At 38.8% G+C, this 22,681-nt stretch overlaps 1 protein-coding gene across 1 annotated transcript in view; it reads left to right on the top strand.

The window, feature by feature from the left end:
- The window catches only part of usp10 (ubiquitin specific peptidase 10), a 74,843-nt gene that overhangs the window by 25,221 nt on the left and 26,941 nt on the right, over positions 1-22,681 (top strand). Inside the window, exons 5-10 of the mRNA XM_043706638.1 lie at positions 3,484-3,575; positions 4,145-4,254; positions 4,741-4,796; positions 5,045-5,148; positions 9,798-9,897; positions 20,571-20,748. Of these exons, the coding sequence (XP_043562573.1) occupies positions 3,484-3,575; positions 4,145-4,254; positions 4,741-4,796; positions 5,045-5,148; positions 9,798-9,897; positions 20,571-20,748 (640 nt within the window). The remainder of the gene's footprint in view (positions 1-3,483; positions 3,576-4,144; positions 4,255-4,740; positions 4,797-5,044; positions 5,149-9,797; positions 9,898-20,570; positions 20,749-22,681) is intronic.

Raw genomic sequence — 22,681 nt, 5'->3', positions numbered from 1 at the left:
AGTTTCACAACATCCTTCCGATGGGCAGGAGACCAGAATTGCATGCAGTATTCCAACAGTGGCCTAACCAATGTCCTGTACAGCTGCAACATGACCTCCCAAATCCTGTACTCAGTTCTCTGACCAATAAAGGAAAGCATACTAATCGGCGCCTTCATATCCAGTCTACCTGCGAGTCTACTTTCAAAGAGCAATGAACCTGCACTCCAAGGTCTCTTTGTTCAGCAGCACACCACAGGATCTTAAGTGTATAAGTACAACACCTCGCATTTACCTAAACAAACTCCATCTGCCACTCCTCAGCCCACTGACCCATCTGATCAAATCCCATTGTAATCTGAGGTAACCATCACTGTCCACTACACTTCCAATTTTGGTGTCATCTGCAAACTTACTGACTATACCTCTTATGGTCACATACAAATCATTTATATAAATTATGAAAAGTAGTGGACCCAGCACCGATCCTTGTGGCACTCTACTGGTCACAGGCCTCCAGTCTGAAGAACAACCTTCCACCCACCCCCTCTGTCTTCTACCTTTGAGCCAGTTCTGTATCCAAATGGCCAGTTCTCTCAGTATTCCATGAGATGTATCCAAATGGCCAGTTCTCTCAGTATTCCATGAGATCTAACCTTGCTTACCAGTCTCCCATAGGGAACTTTGTCAAACGTCTTACTGAAATCCATATAGATCATGTCTACCACTCTGCCCTCATCAATCCTCTTTGTTACTTCTTCAAAAAAACTCAAATCAAGTTTGTGAGACATGATTTCTCATGGACAAAGCCATATTGACTGACCTTAATCAGTCCTTGCCTTTCCAAATACATCCTGTCCCTCAGAATTCCCTCCAACAACTTGCCCACCACCGATGTCAGGCTCACTGGTCTCTCGTTCCCTGGCTTGTCCTTACCACCTTTCTTAAACACTGGCACCACGTTAGCCAACCTCACCTGTGATTATGGATGATACAAGTATCTCAGCAAGGGGCCCAGCAATCACTTTCCAAGATTTCCACATAGTTCTAGGGTACTTCTGATCATGTCCTGGGGATTTAATCACTTTTATGCATTTCAAGACATTCAGCACCATCACCTCTGCAATATGGACATTTTTCAAGATATCACCATTTATTTCCCTACATTGTATATCTTCCATGTCCTTCTCCACAGTAAACACTGATGCAAAATACTAGTTTAGTATCTCCCCCATCTCTTGCAACTCCACACAAAGGCCGCCTTTGCTGATCTTTGAGGGGTCCTATTCTCTCCCTAGTTGCCCTTTTGTGCCTAATGTATTTGTAAAGATTCCTTTGAATTCTCCTTAACCTATCTCATGCCCCTTTTTGCCCTCCTGATTTCCCTGTTAAGAATCCTCCTACTTCCTTTATACTCTTCTAAGGGTTCACTTGATCTATTCTGTCTATACCTGACATATGCTTTCTTTTTCTTAACCAAATCCTCAATTTCTCTAGTCATCCAGCATTCGTTACACCTAGCAGTCTTTCCTGTCACCCTAACAGGAACATATTGTCTCTGGACTCTCGTTATCTCATTTCTGAAGACTTCCCATTTTCCAGCAGTTGTTTTATCTGTGAATATCTGCCCCCAATCAGCTTTTCAAAGTTCTTGCCTAATACTGTCAAAATTAGTCTTCCTTCAACTGAAACCAAAATGGTCATTCTAACAAATGAGAGACTTAACTAACAATCCAGGTCTTTTTCAATATATAATTTCAGTTACATCACACTGTAAACTTTTGCTATAAATTTTGTGCCTTACAATCTTACACTCCACAACCACCCGATGAAGGAGCAGCGCTCTGAAAGCTAGTGTTTCCAGTTAAACCTGTTGGACTCTAACCTGGTGTTGTGATTTTTAACTTTGTCCAATTTAGAACTTCAACTCTGATTCACTTAAATTGGTCCGTAAAATACTTAGCTTGTGCATTAACACAAAAGGTTTCTAAGTTTAGGAGAGAAAAGAAAATGAAGATTTTTTTTGGGTTCAGTTATAGGAGGATAAAAGAAACAATATAGAAAGGCATCATGTGTTGGCGTAGGCTTAGTGGGCCATTGGACATGTTGTTTTGTACCAGTCTTTGTTCTTTGATTCTGTGTAGATCTACAACGTTATCCATAGAGTAATAGCTGAAAAGCAATAACTTTGATTCTGTAACACAAGTAGCAACTTTTGTAAATTTTGAAATTCAGTATAAATGTAGATATACAGAAGGCAGATACGTTTAGATATTTTTAAATATCCGTCGCGGTCCACATAACATTTTGGAGATTTGATGGTTTCACCTTAGTATTGCCACAAGATGGTGCTAAAATATCATAATTTGTCCCTGCTCGCCTTCTAATGCTAAAAGTGATTTTGGTTGATGTTCTTTCCCTGTTTTACCACCGAGTTTATCTAATTCTACTGTTTTTCATCCTGTTACTGCTCATTCATCCATGGCTACTAGTTGTGGTCAAATCATATTTGATTTTTCTTCTCTCAGGAATTCTGTCTGATGTGACTCATACTCTCTCCCAGGCATATCTGATGAGCTCAAATTCCAAATAATGCAGGCTGTTCCTCATTGTGAACTTGGGTTATGTTTTGAAAGGATTAACTAATGGCATCCCTTTCTTGATCTTTGCAAGCCTAGTATGTTAACCTCCTGCCAGGTTTAACTGTTGCTCATTCCCAGGAAGGGTTTCTAACAAGTTTTGTGCTGCACCATCCATTCTATGTTATCAAAACATCTTCCATGTTTTATTTTGTCAATTAACTTGTTAATAAATGAATTTGACCGAACTTCCCTTGACCTACTGAATCAATATCTCCAGTAAATGGTCCTTCTCTTTATATTAACTAAATTGCAGAAATTGTTGATTTGCTGTCAGATGTCTTAATTCCATATAATTAGCTTATTTTTAGTTGAACTCTATATATAAATATTTGTGAAAGCCAGTATAGTGTAATTGCACAGTAACATACACTACTACCAAAGTTGTTTGTTCTGTAGTAACCATTCAGTAATTGCTTCTCAGCATTAATTCATAAAAGGACAGTTCACTTCCCCAACACATGGAATAGCAATGTGTTTTGCCACAGGGTGTTGAGATACGGATTTGTGCTTCTGATCGCTCAAAGTGAATTCCTAATTTGCATTGCTTAGCTAAAATGAGTTTTATTTTTACAATACTTTTTCCATGTCTGATAACTGCCTCAGTCAGATAATGACATCAGGCCTAGGAGGGGAAAATATTTTTGCACAATGTGGGAGCATTGTTAGAGTTTGCAGGCATAATCTTGATGAGTATGCTGTGGCATTTACCTGTTGAGCAAGGTGTAACTTCAAGTTTTAATGTCATTAAGGTTAGAACAGAATATTACAGGAATCAGCTTGAAAGTGATATCAATAAATAAATTCAAAATCAATTTATTAATTTGGTAGTGTGACATGTTGTTTTTCTCTCCCATATCCACAGAACTGCTGGAAAGTGTGAAATTGGTTCATAAACCAGTGTCTTTGCAACCTCGAGGCCTGATCAACAAAAGCAATTGGTGCTACATCAATGCTGTATCCTTAAAATCTGAATACAACATGATATCTAAATTCCCAACAGTCAGTTTGTACATCAGTAAGACTAGAAATGAAGGCTCCAATGTTGAAATGAAAAAAAAATAATGTTGCTATGTTATAATATACAAAAATGTGTTTTCTAATAATTTTTGTGAATGAATTCCTGAAATAAATGTTATAGTTCTGAAATATATTGATGGATGATTAAGTCAGTTTTTGATTAGCTATTATTTGTTACTGCTAAGGTATTAGAGTTGGGAGAAAGCAGTGTTGAAAATATCTGGAAACAAATCAAATCAAAATACCATATTTTGTAAGTGTGGCTCCATTAAGGTTGTTGTGCCTATGGGAAGTCTTACTTGAATGTACCAGAGCTAGTCACAGGTCCTTTGCTTTGTGAGATTGTCAATTTCGACCAGAAACTCTTAAATGTACATTATAATCAAAATTTTGTTTGTTCACTTCTACTTTTAAACTCTTGACGTTTAAGGTTTCAAGTACTATGGGTTGCAGATAATAAGCAAATGGAATAAATGGAACTGTTATGCCCTTAACTAATATGACAGACTCTGCAAGCTTTGGTTGCTTGCCCACCTATGTATCACCTGATGAAGTCTATTCCGATATATAGTGAGACGCAGAGACCTCGCAGTTCTACACCAATGCTTGATAGTTTGTATGTATTGTATTTATTTATCCATGTACTTCAAATATTTTTGATAAATGCTGTAGATGATATGGTCACATCTGCACACTTGGATGTAAAATTTAGGAGCTATTCCGTGATACCAACGCATCGATGATGATTGCTGACTGTGTGTACCAAATATTGAACAGTTTTTCAAAATTAAAAATTCTACTTTTCAGTTTACATTTGAGACCTTGTACACAATTTTAATGAAATTGTATCCTTATCAAAATATCATTAATTTGTAACTATTTATTACTGTATTTGAGAAATATCACTGCTACTGTGTCAGCAAATAGTTTTGGTTTAAATGAAAATAGGTCGGGTACAAAATTTGTATATGATCATAATGTGGTATATTTGATTTGATTGCTTTCCAAAAGATTTATTTTTATCTTAAAGGATAAACATAATCAAGAAATTGCTAAAAATGTTCTCTAAACTGAACATGGTTCTGTTTTATTATTTAAATAGTGTTCGACTGATGAATGAGTTCAGTACAATGCCAGTACCTTCCAAGCCAAAACCAGGTATGTAATTTGGGTAACATGTTAACTAGTGTAGCAGTGTGCTAATACATATAAAATGTCATGAAAATGGCAAGTATTTGATTCTGGAATGCATAACTAGACATTAGTTTTTTATTTTTGTTGTTTATAATGTGTATAATGTACAGTGTAGATTTTTCATTGTTAAAAGTAATTAAATTGGCTGTGCAAACGTTTTATTTTTGGATTTGAATACAATCTCTTCTGATAACCTTTTATAATTATGCAAGGTACTGGTGATAAAACTGTTAAAGATATTCGCACTGGAATTCCTTTCGAACCAACCTACATTTATAGAGTGCTGACGGTTATCAAGTCAAGTTTATCTGAAAAAGTAAGTTTAGGGTATTGTTTACCCTTTTAATAAATGGTGATTTTTTTTTTCTTAATCCCAAATCATGTTTTTGAGTTTCAGTAATTTGACACTTACCAAGTTCTTTTAGTACCACTGCTGTTCTGTTGCAGTTTTAATATGCAATGGTGCAGTGAAACTGCAAACAGAAGTTAAATTATGTAAAACCCATGTGCTCATTAACAATCCAGATTGGCTTTATCAATTTTAGAATTTTGATAGTAAAATCCTATATGTCAAAGTGGAACTTAAAATGAAAACGGTATTGGTGGCGCAGTGCATGGTGCCATGGTTGGGATGTGAGTTTATGCCCGTGACTTCTCCTCTTCTCTCTCCTCCCCCCACACCTGATTTGTTCCGATCTCTCTCTTACCAAAATGGGAGGTGCTGAAGAGAGGCCGTGCCCTTCCTCACAGAGGAGAGTTGTCACCGAGCCATGCTCTTCCTGTGATGATGAAAGGTATTTTTTACTAATCATTAGTTGTTTTCGACTGTCTGTCTGCAACCAAGTATTTAATAGTCCCACCCCAAGTTTCTATATATTGAAATCCCTTTTTCCTGATTGAGAAGTACGAGAGACCTGCTCCCTATCACTGTTATTGCTGGTGCAGTGTCAGCTGTTAGGTGAATGAGAGTAATGGCTGTCTCACCTTCCTGCCTTCTCGAAAAATCAGAGTGACTACACTTTATTAAGATTTGGAATTCATTCTAACCTTCTCCCCATTCCCCAATCTGCTGCTGGGAGTCATGGATATCTTGTAACATCTTCACATGCACTTTTTGGAGCTCCAGCATTATACATCACTGTGCTGCCATATGTAATTGATATCTTTTGATTTCTCGCAGTGCAAGGGAACTATGTCTTGTGGTATCTGTTTGTCTATTCACAGACAAGTAATGTAAACTTAGAAGTGTGTCTGTGCCTTTTTGGAAAATGCTTTAATGGGTGTTTTTTGTTGTACAACTTTATCATTAGTCATCTGTTGTCAATTATGGAGCTGATTTACACAAGTGAAAATGTCAGCAAAGATAACATTTTGTGCACATGGGTTAAATTTGAAATTTGACTTTGGACCAATCCTGCAAATCAGTTACAAGTACTCTTTGTAGAGTACAAGCTAATTTATATTGAAGCCACTCAACCCTCTTTCCAACTTGATATCAATGGTTGTAATGTAACAAGTCCTGCAAATGAAAATCTGAAATAAGATTGAGTTCCTTCACTGTAGACCTCCCTAAGAGTGTGGTAGACAACGCGCAGTGGCCTTCAAACCTTTAATTTTTAAAAACCTTTAGTTGCATTCCTATGAATTTGATAAAGAAGGCTTAGCAGAATAAATTTACTATTATGTTATCTTCTTTGAATTCAGCAGCACAGTTTGTGAGAATTATGATGCTTAGTTTTTCAGAACACACCAAGGCATTTTATCCAGTTTATATGTAGTTCAGACTTAACAATTTCTCACAAAAAGGCAAGCTACAATTTCAGCACTTAGTTGTATGTGCCACTGACCAACATTTTATCTTGAGACCTAATTATCCTAGCACAAGTAAGGAATAAATCACAACAGAGAGAATGCTTTTTCCATGAGATTCATTTCTGTGTTAGGATGGATTTTAGTGTCTACACAAGTGCTTCTAAACTTAGGCCTTGGTGACCTTGTTTTGAGTCTTGAAAATTGTCAAGTAACCCCTAAGTGATAGTGTGAGGGGATTGGTGGGAGACCTGTGGTGACTGTGTTAGAAAGAGAGCTCCATGGCATTCATTGGTGCAACGGAGATCGCATATCCCAAATTTCAGCTCCATACTTCACTTTGGGATCCCTGCCCTCACTTTTAAAAAGCTCTGACTTTTACACCATTTAGTTGTCACTTCAGGTCCTTCATTGCTGCTACATTGCAAACAATACAGAAAGACAAATTTGCATAAAAAACACTGTGTCCATGGCATGTTTCAAAGTGCCTCACAACAAAAGAAGTACGTTGCCGTTGCTTTTGTAATTCATGGAAAGGGAGCAACAAGTTTATACATGGTCAAGTCATACAATTACCAAAATAAAAAAATTCTTGCCATTATGGTTGAGAGAGAAATGTGGGTCGAAACATTGGTAGAATGTGAACATGTTTTGGGAGCAAAAGTTCCTTCAAGCCGACTATGTTATTCAATAATATAATGGCTGATATGAATTTAACTTGAACTGCACATTACTGCTTACCCCGATAACTTTTTGCACCATTACTTATTAATAATCTGTCTGTCACTGCCTTAAAATAGTGAAACGTTTCTGCCTTTTGAGGAAATGTTTCAAAAATACCCAACTCTTTTGACAGAAGCAAGTTCTCCTCATCTTTACTTAAAAATTAGGCTCACTTGTTTAACACAGTGACCCATGGTTCTATATTTTCCCACCAAAAGATGCATCCTTTTCCCATCCACCTGTTAGGTACCCTCAGGATCTTGTATGTTTCATTTGAGTCATCTCCAACAGATACAAACTGAGTCTGTCCAGCTTTTCCTCATTGGGCAGCCTACCCACTTCAACTATTTATCTAGTAAACCTTCTCTGAACTGCATCCATTACAGTTACATCTTCCTTTAAATAAAGTGATCAGTATAGTGTGTAATAAGCCAGTCTCCTGTCATGCCCAGTATCTTATTTCCTACACTGAGCTTTTATTTTTCCACAATAACCTTTTGTGGCACCTTCTCGGATGACTTCTGAAACGTAGTTTTATACAAACACTGGTTCCCCAGCATGTTACTGCTTCAAACAAACTTGAATAAGTAGGTTAAACCAAATTTCCTTTTCACAAAGCCACAGTTATTTTGCCTGATCACCTTGAATTTATCTAGGCGTCCTCTTATGATGTCTTTAATTATAGCTACTAACATGTGCCCTATACTTGATGCTAAACGAACTGTCATATAATATCCTCCTCTCTATTGCTCCATTCTCTTTGACTAAAGGGGTTGCATTCACTACTTTATGATCTAATGGAACCTTAGCTGAACCCAGGGAATTTTGAAAAATGGAACTAATGTATCAGTTCTCTAACTAGCTACATTTAACACTGTAGGATGAAAGCCATAAGGAGTTGAAGCTGTTCGAACAATTTGCTGGTGCTACTTTGCTGATCATCGTCTCACATTCCTCCCATAGTTTAAATTCCTGATTGACAGCTATTTCTGGGCTGGTTACTTATATCCTCCTATAGTGAAGACTGATGTGAAATAACACTTTAATTTATCTATCACCCCTTCTTTTCCATCATCATTTCCATTGACTTAATTTCTACAGAACTGATGTTCACTTTAACATTGCTTTTTTAAATAGCTGTTGAAGCTATGCTTTGTCCTTTGTTGATTTTAGCTAGCCATTATGTCTTAGGATCTTTTTACATCTACCTATGGGCAAAGACAAAGCCTCCATTTACTCTATCCTACTGAAAGATCTCATCTTCACTAAGCTTGGATTATTTGCCAAGTCTTTGGTGAGGACTCAAAACCATATTTACTTTAGAGTTTCAATTCATAGTGTATGTTTTCATGAATAAACGTAATAACAATTCACTGCTGGGTTTCAATTAAGTCTGGCCATTCCACCAAAAATGACTCATTTAAAATGGCTCTGAAAAATAAAGGATATCATATAAAGCATATCCCCAGGCTTGGTAATAATGTTCTCTTCAACTGAGGATCCTCTTTCTTACACAGATGACCTGCTCTTAGCAAAGGTACTGTAGTTGTAATCGCATCCATTGTATACACTCTGTACCTATTGCTTGGCTTGTTTTGATCAGATTGTACTCCAGAAATCAGGTTCATAAATAGCTGCACTAACTACAGCCTGCACCATCTGACACACTCATGCTACGTCCTTTTCTGTGTATTCTGGGAGACTGCTAATTTTAGCAAGTTGACTGCAATAAATGTTTAAAAAACATTTCCTTGACAAAACTGTAACATGTTATATTGGAACTGACTGGATTGCTCTACGGTGTGTTGGCATGGGCTCAATGCTTATGATGACTCCATGACTGTATCAAGAGTTCCTGAAAATCCAGTTAAGCTTTCTTTTCTACTTATGTGATATTCTATCGCCAAAGTCTCACTTGAAACAAATATACCAACTGAAGAAGTACATGTCTTTGAATTGGAACATTGTAGGTTTAAGCATTACTCCAGGACTGGAGGACTAAATCAAAGTTGACTGTCCATTGTAGTAATGAACACATGCTGTATGAAATGTTGAATTGAAGCAGTGTTTCTGTGTTCCAATGAGCCATGTGATTGCTGAAGATCTTTAAACTACTCACCTGGCATGGAGCAGTATATTGTCTCGGTCGTACTTCATACCTTTCTCATGAACAGAACTTGAGTTAATTGACCATTCATCTCTTTACTGTTTGTGGGCCTTGATGTGCAAGCTGGCTGCTGCAGTTATACTTGTGTCATTGCTTCAGAAATGAATTAATTTATTCGATAGAAAACTTTGGTGCAATCTGAAAAGTTCTATTTACATTGAGGTAGTAAAATAAACATTTTTTCCTGCTGAAACTTTTTATCATTTTTTTTAGCCTGCTTTTAAAAAATATATGTTCTAATTAATAGACCTTATTTTCTCATTTAGGGTCGGCAAGAGGATGCAGAAGAATATCTGGGTTTCATTTTAAATGGTCTTCATGAAGAAATGTTGGCGCTGAAAAAACTGATTACTCCTCAGGATGAAAGTAAGTGATCTTTAATTCCCCATCTCTTCCCAGAATTTTGAATAGTTTCCTGAAATGTGATTGATGTGTATCTTGTAAAGTTGAATGTGCCAAGCCAGTCTTTTAAATGAAGAACCATCATGCCAATGTAATGTTTTTAAGTGATTAAACTGCATACTTGATTTGAACTCCAAAAAGATTCTTGCAATATTATCATGTAAAAAGCAATAACACTGTAGAGTTTAGATTGTATTAATCTCTAGCATTTCAAATATATTGACATTTAAACTCATGCCATACAAATTTAATTATTGACACTTAACACTAAAGCCTTCAAAACTGCTCTAATTATTATTTGAGTCACCAAATAATTTGTCCCAGTAGCTTGGGTGTGCAACATAATTTACATAATCTTTATCCACATCATTATTGACAGTGCTGATAAACGTGACATCACTCTTTAAGTAATTGTCCACTGTATATGTGTTAGAATGAATTAGGAACAAAAATAGGGCAGTCTGGCCCCTTAGCTCTTGCACAATTTGATAAGATTGTGACTGATGTGATAGTGGCCTCTTCTGTCTTCCCACATAGCCTTGCATCTTGACTGGCAATGAAATCAATCTAACTCAGCCTTTATAATATTCACTGACCCTGACTCCACTGCTCTGAGGGAACACCAGCTGGGAGGTATTAAAAAAAGGATAAAAGCAAATTACTGCGGATGCTGGAATCTGAAACCAAAAGAGAAAATGCTGGAAAATCTCAGCAAGTCTGGCAGCATCTGTAAGGAGAGAAAACAGCTGACGTTTTGAGTTTAGACTTGAAACGTCAGCTCTTTTCTCTCCTTACAGATGCTGCCAGACCTGAGATTTTCCAGCATTTTCTCTTTTGGGTGCTGGGAGGCATTGTTGAGTGCACTCAGTATTTCAAGTTTTGAAACATTTTTGCCAATATTGGGAGCAAGGTCAATCTATGTATCTGTTACTCATTACAAATGAAGTACTCATTTTTATTTCTACCTTTTTCTCTATATTTTATTTTTCACTTTCCAACATACAATTGTTCTGCACTTTCTGGATATTTTGCTTGAGAGGTTTAGTTACCCACACATTTGAGGCTAAGCAGTATTTAAGACTGCAACGGTTAGTTACTATGCTGATGTTGGGTGCTCTCTCTCAAAGCAGGAGAGTTTTGTGGTTCTATTAAACTTGAGTGATATGCTGTGAAATTTGTATTTGCTTCATGACTACGAAGTTGTGCTTTTTTGAATCTTGTGCCCCTTCTGGTCAGACTTGAATTCTAAAATATTGCCCATCTTTACTTTGAGGGCCTAAATTTGGATGGTTTCATGGGTGGTGATGTGGCTATTTTGCCCATGTTAACCCATTCTTAACCATTTTTCTTAATCACATTCACCATTTTTCTCTATTTGAACCTGAGCTGCCTATTTGTTCTTTTTATGATCATTTGGTGCACTTTAGCAACGTTGACTGGATAAATGGTTGCCATTGGAATTGTCAGAGAACTAATACAGGTAGACAACCCTTTATCTGAAATCCAAAAAGCTCCAAAGTCCGAAGGTTTTCTTTTGTGAACTTTTTTTTCTTATTAACAAGGTTGTTTGGCATGCAAATAGTTAGCCCAAGTTGACACCCACTCAACGTATGTCACTTAGGTGCGACGTGTGGGTGTGTGGCCCTTCACAGGCAAGCCTCAATTCTCTCTCAAGGCCTGTTTTACTAAGTGAGTCATGCTGCTCCAGTAAGGTTTTTAAACATTTCACCATCAAGCTGTCACTTATTCTGAAATTCAAAAAAAGTCTGACTTCTGGAAACCAGCTGGTCCCAAGCATTTCGGGTAAAGGATTGTGCGCCTGTATTAAGATTTCCGTACATGCCTTTAAATGAATGGACCTGATTAACTACAATAATTAATTTATTATTATGACATGGTTTGATCCCTGATATTCTAGGATCAACTTTTGTAAAAGAAAAAAAATGTTTTTTAAGCCTAAAAGTCATGGATTGACTTAACATAACCCTTTTATGCATATACTTGGTGGTTTCTTGAGGTGTTACACTATTAGTCAGGTGGTAGGTTAGTTCAGTTGACTGGATGCTGGCTTGTGATGCAAAGAAATGCGAACTGTGTGGGTTAAATTACTACACTGGCTGAGGTTATCATGAAGGATTTGCCTTCTCAACTACTTCAGTCGCCTGGGATGTGGTGACCCCCAAGTTAAAGCAGCACCAGTCGTGTATCAAGGGAGAAACTCTATGATCCAGTAGGACAATCAGGACTTTACCTTTAGGGGCTTACAGTATTTTCAAGATTGCTGAATCTAGATAATTTATAATGTAATTACCATATCCATTGTATTTTACACCAAATTTTTATTGAAACATTTATTCTCTTTTTGACTAACTCCTGTATGATCATGTTCGAAGTTCAAGTGAAGAATGCTCGGTATTGGTAATCCTTCGGATCATGAAGAGTAGAAAGGCGTATGATCATGTGATGATTCCAAAATAAATTATTACTCATGCAATATATAGAAAGATATTTTTGCTCATAAAATCCATGAAACAAATCCTTTATATCGAAGACTTCTCTGATATAGCAGTGCTGAGAATTTTTACAACTGCCACACAATGTCACTTACTTTTAAAACTCGCGTCTGCTATTGACCGTCAGACATTTCCAGTCATGTGGTATTTTGCACCATTGCACAAAGAAATTATAACTTCAGTTGAAATGCTTTAGGTTTGAGTTTTTGCAATACAGTTGATAGTCAGAATGTTTATTGGCAAATTACCTATGCTTTGTAAAACAATTAAATGTCACTGATTTAAATTTTTCTTAGCCTGTTTATTTTTATAAATTTTTTTGTCATCAGTTTTTGTGACTGGACGTTATATCCTGTTCTTTTATTTCAATCTTTGAATTTATTACTTACACATAGTGGTTCTGAAATTGGTTTGTGCAGAGAATGAAAGAACTGACATTTATGTAATGCCCCATGTGCTCAGATAATCACAGCAATTCATATCCATTTAATTGCTTTTGAATTGTAAGCAGTAATATTTAAACAAACAAAGCAATCAGTGTGAAAGTAAGTGTAGTGAGTGATTTAGATGCTGTTTTTACTTGATGGCTATATCATGGAATGAAATTTATATATCGTGACACTGTCAAAAAAAGAAACAAAACCATTTTGAAAGATTTGAAGAGCTTGCATGGAAAAGAATATTATTATATCCTTAAATCATATGCAATTTCAAAATGACGAATTATTGACAGCCTTAAATGCACTGTGCCAAAACATGACTTTAAATACTGTGGATAATCATGTCAGCATGAAGTGGCAGCTCCATTCCTTTATTCCAGAGATGGTTATCCTGAGCAGCAAAGAAACTAGTAAAGAGAAGACCATTTAAGATCTATCTTCCCACAGACTCAGCAGCCATTGATATGCTTGAACTAGCCTGTCAAATCACCTGAATCAAAGAAAGTGGACAGTCGAGAATGGCCTTTTTTGTCAAGACATGTCCATACATCTGCAGGGTTCTTTGGAGGTTTCTCTCTCCACCTTTCCCTCAGCACCTGATGGTGGGTCTACCTCTTTGAGGAGCTTTGGGAAATGAATATGAATGACTTCATAGGCTTTCTCTCTGCTCTTCTAAAGGTTGATTGACTGTCTTGAGTGATTTGTCTTTCTGCAGACGCATTGGTTACTCATAAAATGATTTTGTTTTTATTAGTTCATGAGATATAAGTATAGCAAGGGTATACAAGAGCAGCATTTATTGTCTCATCCTGCGGCTCTGAGGGTGTTGGTGACCTGCCTATAACCACTGAAACCACTGAAATCTATGCGTAGGAACTCTCATAGAGCAGTTTGTTATGAGGCTTTTAAAAATTTTGCTCAGCAAAAATGAAAAGTCAATATATTTTCAAGACAGGCAGATGTGATTTGAGGACCTTGTGGTTGATGGTGTTTTCATATTGGTTGCAGGCTTTGGAAATGGTCTTAAAGAAGCTTTGTCTGATATCTGCAGTCAACTTTGTATGTCATACACATGGCAGTTATGGTGGTCAGAAATGGAGGGAGTGAATGCTTAAGGAGTGTCTGATTAAGTGGGCTGAATTAACCTAGATGGTATCAGGCTGCTTGAATGCTGTTGTAACTGCACACATGCAGGGAGGTGGAGATTATTCTATCATGCTCTTGTAACTGTCCAGTCAAGTACGATGACATGATAATTGATAAAGTCATTGAGGCACCTGAAGATGGTTGGATCAGGCCACTACTCTGAGGAGCTCCTGCAGAGGTGGCTGACTGCCAACAACCCTAAGCATCTTTCTGCTAGCTATGACTCAAAGCAGCAAGTAATGCTATTCCTTAATCGCATCATCTCCAGTTTGTTTGGTCCTTGATGCCACACAATCAAATGCTGTCTTAATGTCTATCATTGGCACTCACTATCACATCCCTTCTGGAGATCAGTTTGTGAGATATTGTATTCTACGTCCCTTCATTAACCTACTCACAAGTGCTTTATATTTCCCACTCTCAAGCCCTTCGTGTTTATTCATTCATAACTCCTTTGCTAGCCCACTCACAAACCAACATCATGTTCCCTTTTCATTCATTCATAACTCCTTACTATAACACTGTTTCATTCATTTATTTGTTAAACTATGGTTCTGTAGTATATTTTGGAATGAAATTAAAGCAATACTTCCAAACCCATTACTGTTCCTTTGTATGTTCATCCCGTATCAGACCTGTTTACATCAAAAGCTACATCTGAATAAATATCAAAGACTATTAACCTATTCAGAACAATACCTTCCTTGCCGTCATGTCTCCATGACCTATCCAAAGCTATGGAAATATTATAACATTACTCCGCTCTTAGCAACCGTCTCTTGGACCTGAATAGATATACAGAACAACAAACATTTTCCCCAATTAGTGTGTACTTGTTAAATACCTTCTAACTGGCCCATTACCCCTTTAAGAAACTAACTGTGAAAACAGCGCTTTGTAAAATGCATGAATGAGTGAAACTCACACTGGCAAATAGTAAACAAATCTCTCAACCCAGCTGCAGTAATCAGTTTAATATCCTTTATTCTTTTGTTAAGTACAGGTACAATTTTTGAGCATATAAGCATAGTATTTTTTAAAAAGGCAAAGGAGCTAACACCTCTTAATTATGCAAGCAGACTGGATAGACAAACTTAATCCTATCATATGTAGCAGCCAGCACTTAGCACATGTTTTAACTATCTCCTGTCTCCCAAGATAGAAACCCCTCAAACCATTGTGTACTATAGATAAAGCAATGTAACGCCATTGTAGTGGAATTTTAATATATGTATAAAGAGGCTGTTGTAAGAATTGTATTTTGGGATTCTATTGTTGCCTTGAACTTGTGGTTGCTGAAGACTGAGGTTATTTTCACCACACAGCGATTTTGGTCGTTATTTCAACACGATCCCACATGTTTGGGCCAAAGCTGTAATGAGGTCAGGAGCTGAGTGGCTGTGAAGACCCCAAATGACCATCGGTGAATAGCTTATTGCTAAGCAAGGGCTGCTTGATAGCACTGGTGTCAGCAACTTCCAATGCTTTGACTGGGATGAGGTTGTGTGGGACTGCTAAATTTGTCATGGAACTACCATAAGCCATGATAGGATTTGCACTACAAGACTGATTTCCCAAACTGTCATCACAATAGGGTGCCTACCCGATGAGCAAGTTGATGGCTCCAGCTATTTGTTATTATCAGGGATTAAGTGTTTAAGGGGTTCAGTACTTGAGTAAAATGTTTGTTTTGACAGATACTAAATTTTTGCAACTTTATTTTTTGTCAGCATGCAGCCTGAGGTATGCCCATGACAAATACTGTGAGCCTCATTCCTGATGAAGGGCTTTTGCACAAAACTTCTATTTTCCTGCTCTTCGGATGCTGCCTGACCAGCTGTGCTTTTCCAGCACCACTGTAGCATTGACTGCATACAGTGAGAGTTGACTTGGAGAGGAAAGATGATATGAGTTGCTACTAAGTTAGCATAATGGCTTTAAAGGGCTAGGGGTGTATTTGGGAGTATGAAGCTTTGTTGGAGATGGGCATATTATTGTCTGGGGCATAATCAGGAGTCACATGACACCAAATTCTAGTCCAACAGGTTTATTTGCAATCACAAACTTTCTTAGTGCTGTTTCTTCATCAGGTGAAGTGGAGGGAAGTGCAGAGGCACAAAATCAATAGGATGAGAGATAATTGCAATTCCAGGTAATTGAGTGTTAAAAGATAGTACAAATGGTGTAAGTGAAATGTCAACAGGCTGAATGACAAGTCTTTGCACATACTCAAGTGTCAAATGGTGAGAGTAAGTTGGCAACAGCTAAACAGCAAGTGAAGAGATAATGTCTAATCTGATTAATTGAGACAGAGAGGTAATTAAAATAATAAGAATAAGATGATTCGGAGATGCCGGTGTTGGACTGGGGTGTACAAAGTTAAAAATAAGATGGTGTGAGAGACAAACCAAATGGCTGGAATAACATACGTATTAGAGTTGCATGACATAAGGGGTCTAACCAAAGTAATCCAAAACTGTACAAACTAATTCAGGTAGAGATGACAAGTTATCAAGGTGATGGTGTCAAAACAGAACAGAAGGAAGATTTTAGTGATATAGAACAGTGTGGTGGGGTTACGTGTAGCGCGACATGAACCCAAGATCATGGTTGAGGCTGTTCTCATGGGTACCGAACCTGGCTATCAGTTTCTGCTCGGTGATTCCATATTGTTGTGTATCTCGAAGGTCCTCTTGGAGAATGCTTACCTGAAGATTGGAGGTGAATATCCTTAGCCACTGAGATGTTCCCCATCTGGAAGGGAACATTCCTGCCTGGTGATTTGGTTTATCTCTAGCACACTCTTATTTTTGATTTTTGCCTTAATTAATTGGATCATACATCATCCCTTAACTTACTATTCAGCTGTAGACACTTTACTTACACTAGACACTCTTTATCACCTGCAAAGACCAGTGGTTAGCACTGCTGCCTCACAGCGCCAGAAACCCGGGTTCAATTCCCGACTCAGGCGGCTGACTGTGTGGAGTTTGCACGTTCTCCCTGTGTCTGCGTGGGTTTCCTCCGGATGCTCCGGTTTCCTCCCACAGTCACAAAGATGTGCAGGTCAGGTGAATTGGTCATGCTAAATTGCCCGTAGTGTTAGGTAAAAAGGGTAAATGTAGGGGAATGGGTGGGTTGCGCTTCGGCAGGTCGGTGTGGACTTGTTGGGCCGAAGGGCCTGTTTCCACACTGTAAGTAATCTAATCTAAAAAAAAAGACTTTTGTACTATCATTTGACTCTCTCAATTATCTGGAATTATCTTGCAATTATGTCTTTGCCTATAAGCTCTGTGCCTGTGTGCGCTTCTCTCCACTTCACCTGATGAAGGAGCAGTGCTCTGAAAGCTTGTGATTTCAAATAAGCCTGTTGGACTATAACCAGGTGCCGTGTGACTTCTGATTATTTCCACCCCAGTCCAACGCTGGCACATCCACAGCTTGTCTGGGGCATGTGGGACCCTCTGGGGTAATTGGATGAGCAAAGGCTAGCCTGGAGTATGAGAGAGGCATGGGAGTGGATATTGGTCTTTAATTGGCATGGATCGGGCATGAAGAATAAGGAAATGAGTCCAGGAAAGAAGTTTTGTGTTTAATTTTTATTTTTATTTTCAAGCTTTCAAGCACTTGCTGGAATCCACAGGTCGAACTACCATCCTTCTCTACTATTTCCCAAATCGCCCAACCTGACTGCCATTCCAGCCCACCTCCTTGAACCAGATTTGAAGAATGTAGCCATTCATTTTTAAAGATAGAGTTCTTGGAACAAGGATTTCTGCTGCCTGCTTTCTGCCTGTAAAGTACAGGCTATTTTGCCACTCTAAAGTCAGTAAATAGCAATTTAACCATAAAGAAAGTTGTCTGCCAAAATGTGGAGAAATACCTTCCATAATACATTAGCATTATTCTAGTATTTGTTTCCCCACACCCAGAGGTTTAAAAAAAAACTTCTTTAACTGTAGTTTAAGCTTTTTGTTGAATACTTGTTCATACGTAGCACTGATTTTTTTTTTAAACATGTCTTTTGCATGTCATGAAAATACCAACTTTAATCAGCAGGTATGTGTGTAATTTCTTGGGAGTTTCAAGCTAGTTTTCTGTGTCACTTTTAATCAAGAATCATTCAAAGATTTTTAAAACCCTTTTAATAGAATAAGAAATATGTCAGAAAAAGCCGTATGGCTTCTCTAGGCTACTTCAGCATTCCACAGGCCAATGGTCGATTTTCAACCATAGCTTAAATTTAGGAATAATGTACTTTGTTACGAGAATGATAATCAGAGGCAAGCATTGATAGAAGTATTCATGAGTTCAAATTCCATTGTAGTAGGTGTACAGTTTAAATTTTCTTGCTAAAAAGAATCTGGAATTAAGTAAGTGAGCGTAAGTAATGGTGACCGTGAAACTACAAGGATGGCAGTAAAAATCTATTAGCTAATGCCCTTCAGGAATGGAAGTGGTCTTTACCTGTTGTTACCTACATGTGGTTTCAGACCCTCCACTGTGAAATACCCAGCAAGCCACTTGGTTATATCTAAGTTATACATGAATTAAGAATAATATGAAGTGAAGCATCTAACATCAACCTAAACAGTGGACACACTAGGTCGAGAGCGTAGTGCTGGGAAAGCACAGCATATCAGGCAGCATCTAAGGAGCAGGAGAATCAACGTTTTGGGCATAAAACCTTCATCAGGAAAGACTCTAAGTGGACACACTAAGACATATGAAGCCCAGTCCACCCTGCAAAGGCATCCTCACTAATATTTTATTCAATAAATCTGAAAGATTTGGGAAATCTGTCCCACAGAATAGCAAGATAACTATCTATTATCATACCAATAGAACCATATCTTTTATCCACCATCTCAGATTCCTCCTTCTACCTCCCATATTACCCACGAGGACAGCCTCAACCATGATCCTGGGTTCATGTTGTGCTACATGTAACCCCATCACATTGTTCTGTATCACTAAAATCTTGCTTACTGTTCTGTTTTGACGCCATCACCTTGACAACTTGTTAGCAAGATACCAATCAGATATCATAACAACAGAACCATATATTTTATCCACCATCTCAGATTCCTCCTCCTCCCTTCCTCAGTATGTTCTGTTCAATTAGTGAGACAGACTTATTGGAGACGGAGGCAGCATAACGGTTTATAGAAGGGAGAGTGTTGCCTGGGATCCTCAAAATTTGTTCTGGATGTTACGAAGTCTCAATCAGATAAAAGTTGAACAGGATAATTTCCTACTGATTACTATCAATTACCCTCTTTAAGCTGCAGTACGTCAAATCCGTATTGTTCCATGTTGAACGTCGTATAGAGAAAGGACTGAGGATAGCGAGTACAGAATGTATGCTGAAGAGGGGAGAACTTCATTGTCCATCATGAAGAATGGCTCAACATGATATGCTAAGTGCTACCAGATTGGCTTTGCAGTACATGGTGAGAGAATGGAGGAAAAGTTGTTCTCCACTGTTGTCCAATTACAAATATAGTCCATGATAGTATTGGTAGCATTGGCTAGCTGCCAGACTTTTCAAGGTCATACTTGCATGCTTCTCTCCATATCGTACTCCGTGTGCTAACTTAGATTTGGTTCTGAATCATTCTAGCAGCTCAAAGCTGAGCGTTCATAATCCTCTAAAACCATTGGCAGCAGAACTGTATATTACTATTACTGTAACCTTGGGGTGCAACATCATTCCTTACAAGCCAGCGGATCAGCACTGCTTCATTGAGGAGTGTGAGTGACTGTGCAGGAGAAACACCATCAGGAGTACCTGAAAATGAAGTGAAACCTCATGAAACTAAACCATACATCAGGATGTTGTGCTAAACAGCAGAATTAATATACTTTAGACAAATTAACGGATTTCCCAACTAACAGGTCAAAGCTCTGCAGTCATGTCACATCCCGTTGTGATTGGTGGCAGACAATTAAACAATCAACTGGGCAAAAGAGTTCATCAATATTGCCACCGTAAACAATAGTTGAGTCCAGCAAATGTGCAACAGTATTTAATCAGGAGTTCCAAATTGACTCATCTTGGTCATCTCCTGAGGTCGCACCATTCTATAAGGCCATCCCTTTGTCAATTTAGTTTGCTCTGTGCAGGCCAGGAAACCGTGATCTGTAGAAGATATATCAAAGGCTGCTGGTCCTGACAATATACTAGCTATAGTGCCAAAGACACTTACTGTGGAACTAGCCGTGTCCTTCGTCTAGGAATTCTAACATAGTTATAACATTGGTATTTCTCAACACCTGTGGACAATTGTAGAAGTAAATCCTTTCCACCAAGCAGGACAAATCCAATCTAGGCAGTTATCATCTCAAACCTACAGATAAATGTGGAGGTACTTGCTTTCATGGTGAGAATTTGAGCCCAAGTGTGCTTCTGACATGTGTAAAGCAAAGAAGTGACTTTTTTTTTCAAAATTCCTATCACCACAGTTGCTGGCATATACTGAATGTAGTCAGTAAACAGCTGGTGAGGTTTATCTTGTTTTTTTTATGCTTACTTTAGGAAATGTTGTTTCAAATGGACCTGATTTGCAACAAGGTGTTGAAGAAGACTTGGAGGAGCAAAGTGAAGGCAGTGAGGATGAATGGGAACAAGTAGGACCCCGAAATAAAACATCTGTTACTCGGCAGTCTGACTTCATTCGAACCCCTATCACTGATGTCTTTGGTGGGCACATCAGGTAGTGTATGCTCTGAACTTTCATTTATGAATGACCTATATTAATTGTTTGATACTTTTACTGCAAATTTAATGATTTTTGTGACTTGTCCATGTACTGTTTAAAATTAAGGGAGTTCCCCATTTAAGAAAGAAGAATTGTCTTCTGTTGGAGAATCAGGAGTATTTGGATCTCTCTGCAGTAGAAGGGAGGTTATTGAATAATTTTGAAGGCAGAAATAGGTAGACTCTTAATTAATAAGAGAATGAAAGCTTATTGAGGATCGGCTAAAATGTGAAGTTGAGATTTCAATCAGATCACAAGCTAGAGGGGCCAAATGACTGTCCTTCCAGTTTCTTTTTAGATAAGTGTGAGGTGTTGCATTTTGGAAAGACAAATTAGGGCAGGACTTGTACAATTGTAAGATCTTGAGGAGTACTGATGAACACAGAGAACCAAGGGTGCAGGTTTGTAGTTCCTTGAAGTTGGAGTCACAGGTAAAGAGAGTGATGAAAGCATTTGGTACGCTTGCTTTTATTGGTCAGTGCATTGAGTATAGGATTGGACATCATGTTGTGGCTGTATAGGACATTGGTTCGGCCACTTTTGGACTACTGCATTCAATATTGTCTCCCTGCTGTAAGAGAGATACTGTTAAACTTGAAAGGGTGCAGAAAAGATTTACAAGAATGTTATCGGGTTGGAGGGTTTGAGCTATAGGGAGAGGCTGAAATAGGCAGGGACCTATTTTCCTGGAGCATCGGAGATGGAAGTGTGACCTTGTATAGTTTTATAAAATCATGAGGAGCATGAGTAGGGTGAACAGCCAAGGGTTTTTCCCCCAGGGTAGAGAAGTCCAGAATTAGAGGGTACAGGTTTAAGGTGAGAGGGGGAAAGATTTAGAAGGGACCAATGGGGCAACTTTTTCTCTTACAGCGTGGTGGTTTGTGTATGGAATGACCTGCCAGAGGAAGTGGTGGAGGCTGATACAATTAGGACACTTTAAAGGCATTTGGATGGGTATACAGATAGTTCTTTAACACTATGGTTGCCTTCTTGTGTAACCCTATGTTATAATAGCACATGAGATCAAGTACTTAGTATTGGCAATGTAATCATAGCCAACACATGCTCAAAATGTTCATGCCTTAGAAACAATGTCCAGCAACAGACCTCCCTCCGGATTCTCCGCTCCACACTTGCAGCCATGCGCCGCTACCTACATTCCCTGCAATTAGACCTACCCCAGCTCAGGACAACACTCTCACAGACCTGTAAAGGACCTCTACTGTTCTTCATCCACAGAAGAATCCATACACTAAACAAACATTTCTTCCTAGCCATATCGGAAATTAAAGACAGTAAGTACCAAAAGCTTTCATGTACTTACCCCCACACTCTGGGTTCCTCAACTGTTCCAGAATCTTCCATCGGCCTCCAAAATCCATCCGGCGCCATTAACCACGCGGCTGCTACAGCGCCTGCGGCAACAACCGCCACTGCGGACCATGATGTCACTTCCGCCCCCACCGACCTCGCAGCGTCCGCGATCGCCGCCCAGACAACCGTCTACACGATCGCCAGGAAGACCATCACCGACAAATTCGCGGCCTCCGCGGCTATCGGGAATAACACTGTCGCCACAGCCACTTCCGCCCCCTGGGTTGCCGTCGCTGCAGCCACTTCCGCCCCCAGTGACATCACTAACCTGCACGACCAAAACCCCGCATGTGTCTCCGCCTCCACGCCGATCTCAGTCACCACGCCGATCTCAGTCACCCCGCTTAATTCCACCCCCACGCCGATCTGTCACCATGCCTAATCCTGCCCCCACGTCTCCGTGACCGTGCCCAACTCCGCCCCCACGCCGATCACCGTACCTGCCCCCATGCCTAACCCCGCCCCCATTCCCAGCTCCAGCCCCACACCAGGTCCTAGCTCCCAGCCCTCCCGT

The sequence above is a fragment of the Chiloscyllium plagiosum genome, chromosome 17, assembly GCF_004010195.1.
Source record: "Chiloscyllium plagiosum isolate BGI_BamShark_2017 chromosome 17, ASM401019v2, whole genome shotgun sequence".
NCBI lineage: Eukaryota > Metazoa > Chordata > Chondrichthyes > Orectolobiformes > Hemiscylliidae > Chiloscyllium > Chiloscyllium plagiosum.
The sequence above is the reverse complement of the archived record's forward strand: the minus strand, read 5'-3'. Positions and strand labels throughout refer to the sequence as shown.